The 3,235-nt window shown below is 36.9% G+C and overlaps 1 protein-coding gene across 1 annotated transcript; it reads right to left on the bottom strand.

Moving 5' to 3' along the window:
• Nucleotides 1–2,327: 2,327 nt before the first annotated feature.
• LOC147394236 (PLAT domain-containing protein 2-like) lies at nucleotides 2,328–2,762 on the bottom strand. The gene has a single exon (XM_086453251.1). The coding sequence runs from the start codon at nucleotides 2,760–2,762 to the stop codon at nucleotides 2,328–2,330; it is 435 nt and encodes a 144-aa protein (XP_086309377.1).
• Between the last annotated feature and the right edge of the window lie 473 nt (nucleotides 2,763–3,235).

The raw sequence follows: 3,235 nt of genomic DNA, 5'->3' as shown, positions 1-3,235 counted from the left end.
ATAAGTTCGAGTTGTGACCTACAAGGGAGGTTTCTAGACTCTAAGCTTACTATGTGCAATGCATTTTTATCTGGCCACCCTTGCCCAAGTACACCTATATACATCTCAAGCGTACTCAATCAGACGGTACGTGGTGACTTGGTTTGATATACCATATAGGTGATCATCTAAAACTTCAACTCACTTCTCTGAAACCAAAAATAGCCAGTTTGATCCCCAGTTGACAGGTGGCACACGATGCTGAGCAAGGGCCCACTTAAATACCTCTCGTCTAGAACAAACGTAGTCTATCCCCCTCGTACAGTAGAGTACAGCGGGGCAAGATCTCGCTTAGGCACTGGTTTTGACCAAGAAGGGCAATTGATATACTTGGATTATCTTTTATATACCTACGGGTACGAGTCGAGAGTTGTAACTTTCATAAACGGTTTGGCATCTCACGAGGGGACCGACTATGTACTAGTACTACGTTTGCATAAGGGACATGTGACTGTGTGGCTTACAATAGGTTAAAGACTCAGGTCACTCCAACCTGGCGCATCAATATACCTTTCAGAGTCACTTGATTAGATGGTACTGATGCCCCAGTTTGATATACCCTAAGGTACGTGACTAGAGTTGTGGTTTTCATGAATGACGTCGTATCTCCGAAGAGACTGGGCCACGCACTAGTGCCACGTTGGTTATATAAGACGTGCAAGCGTGCAAAACAGTAAACATGCATGTGGTGTGTGCAAAACAGGGTAGGGTGTGCCCGGGGCCTTTTTCAAACACATGGACCCATGGGCCTGATCACATCACACATGTATGAATATCACATGAATCAGAGCACATAAAATCCATAGCTTCAAAATTAAGATCAAGGTATGCACATCAAACTATATGTCAGTTAAGATCATAGCATATCAAATAGGCAATCAATCAAGGTAATGCAAAAGAAAATGATGATCAATCAATCAGTATAGCACAAAAACAATATCAATCATTGATATAAGCACATGAAATCGATTTTTTTCCTATAATTTGATCAACACAAAGATATTTCAAGCTTAACTAGGGTTACTAAGCCAACGTGGTCATCCCATTTGTAATCCAATGCCATAGCCCTTTTTAAATTTGATGGAAAAAAGTTGGACCCGAGAATAAAATTCAATTTTAAAATAATACTTGGATCCAAGTTTTGAAAATGGGTGGCTAAGAAATTCCATCAAAATTCCCAGTTTAGAATCAAAATTCTATGAAGTATACAATTATAAAGGATAAAATTCTAAGAATTTTGAAAAATGATTAACTTTCACCGTTGGATTTCAATTTTCAAATTGGGAGATCATAGCCATCCACTTTCAACATCAAAGATTAAGATCAATTTTGATTTTAAAATCTGAGTTTTTCACAAAATCTAATAGGCTGCGGCGTCAGATTTCTAATTTGATGTTCCAAGTGGACCCAATGACACCTAGTAAGATTTACTATCTTACTAAGTGAATCATGATAGCATAGCTCCTAAAGTGTTTTCCAACCAAAGCCTTTCTTTTTTTTTTACTGTTGTTGTTGCTAACAGCAGCACACCTTCACTCTTTTTTTTTTGTTTTTTTTTTTTTTTTTGCACCTGCATTTTTTTAACACGCAATACTTTTGTTGCTGCCCACCCAACCAACATGCTGCCAGCAAAATACACACCCAGCAAAAATATTTATTTATTTATTATTATTTTTTTTTTTTTAAGAAAAGAAATTTTTTTTATATATTATATATGAAGAATTATTTAAGTAAAAACTAAAAAAAATGATGAGCATAAGTGATCAAAAGGTTCTGATTGATAGAACCAAACCAAAATCCAAATAGCCATCCATCAATCAATAGATCTAGAGAGATCAAGATTGAAATCTTCTCAATTTCTCCACCACATGTACATGGATTCACTAGAACAATGAGGTCTTCGTCGCTGCTCCTATACAAAAAATAAAAATAAATACTCAAACATGAGTCCCAAAACAATTGCAAAAAATACCTCCATTAAACGACATAACCGCCAACATCAAAAGGTATCCAATAGCCAAGTTGACTCAAACATAACAGTCGATCTGAATTACTCAACGTTGATCCTCAAGAACAACATAGGAGTACCGATCGATGGAGGAGCTGGTTTTGATTTTACGATGATCTTGAATTTGATCCATCAATCTTCCATGTATTGGTAGAATACAAAGAAAAGAAAGCAAACGAGTAGAGCTAGATCGTAACTCAGCCATGGATTACTTCCATGAGTCGAACATGACTGTGACGCTGCAGTCCTTGTGGGACTATTGTAGTATGTAACCTGCATTTTACCACAAAACCCATCCTGGGTCATCTGATGTTATGTTGATACAGCAAAGTGGGCTTCCTCCTCCATCTATGCATGGTCCCTTCAAGAAGAATATGTCTTGGTTTCCTCCCATGAAGTATTCCGGATTAGATTCCATCCATCCATATTTCTCAAGATTTGGTGTACTCAGTGATTGGCCATTGGAACCACCAACTATAAAACTAATCTTTGGAGGTTGTTTTAGCATTGTGTTTTTGCTTGCTATTTTTATGAACAATGTGAAGGCGCAATCATAATCATCATCAGATTTGGAGTCTCCAACAGTAGCGTATATAAAAGGAAAACTAGAGATCAGAAGAAGCGATAACTCATCATCTATCTCAAAGAACAATATTTTTCCACGCAGATCAGAAAATCTAACCGAAAACATGGCGGTGCTACCAATTCGATCCATCTTGACAAATTACCCACACAAAAACACGCCTAAGGAACAACAGTGCAAATCAACATAAAAAACACTGTTCAAAACCATGAAGGAACTCATCCGATTTGGATCAAACTATTCAAATCGAACTCGGAAGGTAAACTGATCCAATCTCAAAACCACTGTTCTTCATTATAATTCTATAACTAGACATCAGAACAGTAAATTTCGAATCTAACTCCATCTAAAATCAAATTTCTATGACGATGAAGAGTAAAGAGTTAGGGAAAGAATGAAAAAAATGGAAACAATCAGATAGTGAAGATAAGGAACCTTTGGCTTGATCTTCCTCTGTAGAATTGGAAACACCAGAACAAATATCAGAATGTTTTGGATCGAAAATCCTTGAGTTCCTCTCCTAACAACCTCCTTCGAACTTCTTATACTTATTGTTTCTGTAACTAATTCGAAGAAAGAGAGAGAGACCAGCAAAAGACGTTTCT

Source organism: Akebia trifoliata, chromosome 9 (assembly GCF_017979445.1).
Source record: "Akebia trifoliata isolate Shusen 1 chromosome 9, ASM1797944v1, whole genome shotgun sequence".
In the NCBI taxonomy this organism is placed as follows: Eukaryota; Viridiplantae; Streptophyta; class Magnoliopsida; order Ranunculales; family Lardizabalaceae; genus Akebia; species Akebia trifoliata.
Note: the sequence above shows the minus strand (reverse complement) of the source record. Positions and strands in the feature narration are given on the sequence as shown.

Bases quoted from the DNA above. Each gene is read 5' to 3' on its own strand.
- LOC147394236 (XM_086453251.1), bottom strand. From the start codon at position 2,762: ATGGATCGAATTGGTAGCACCGCCATGTTTTCGGTTAGATTTTCTGAT.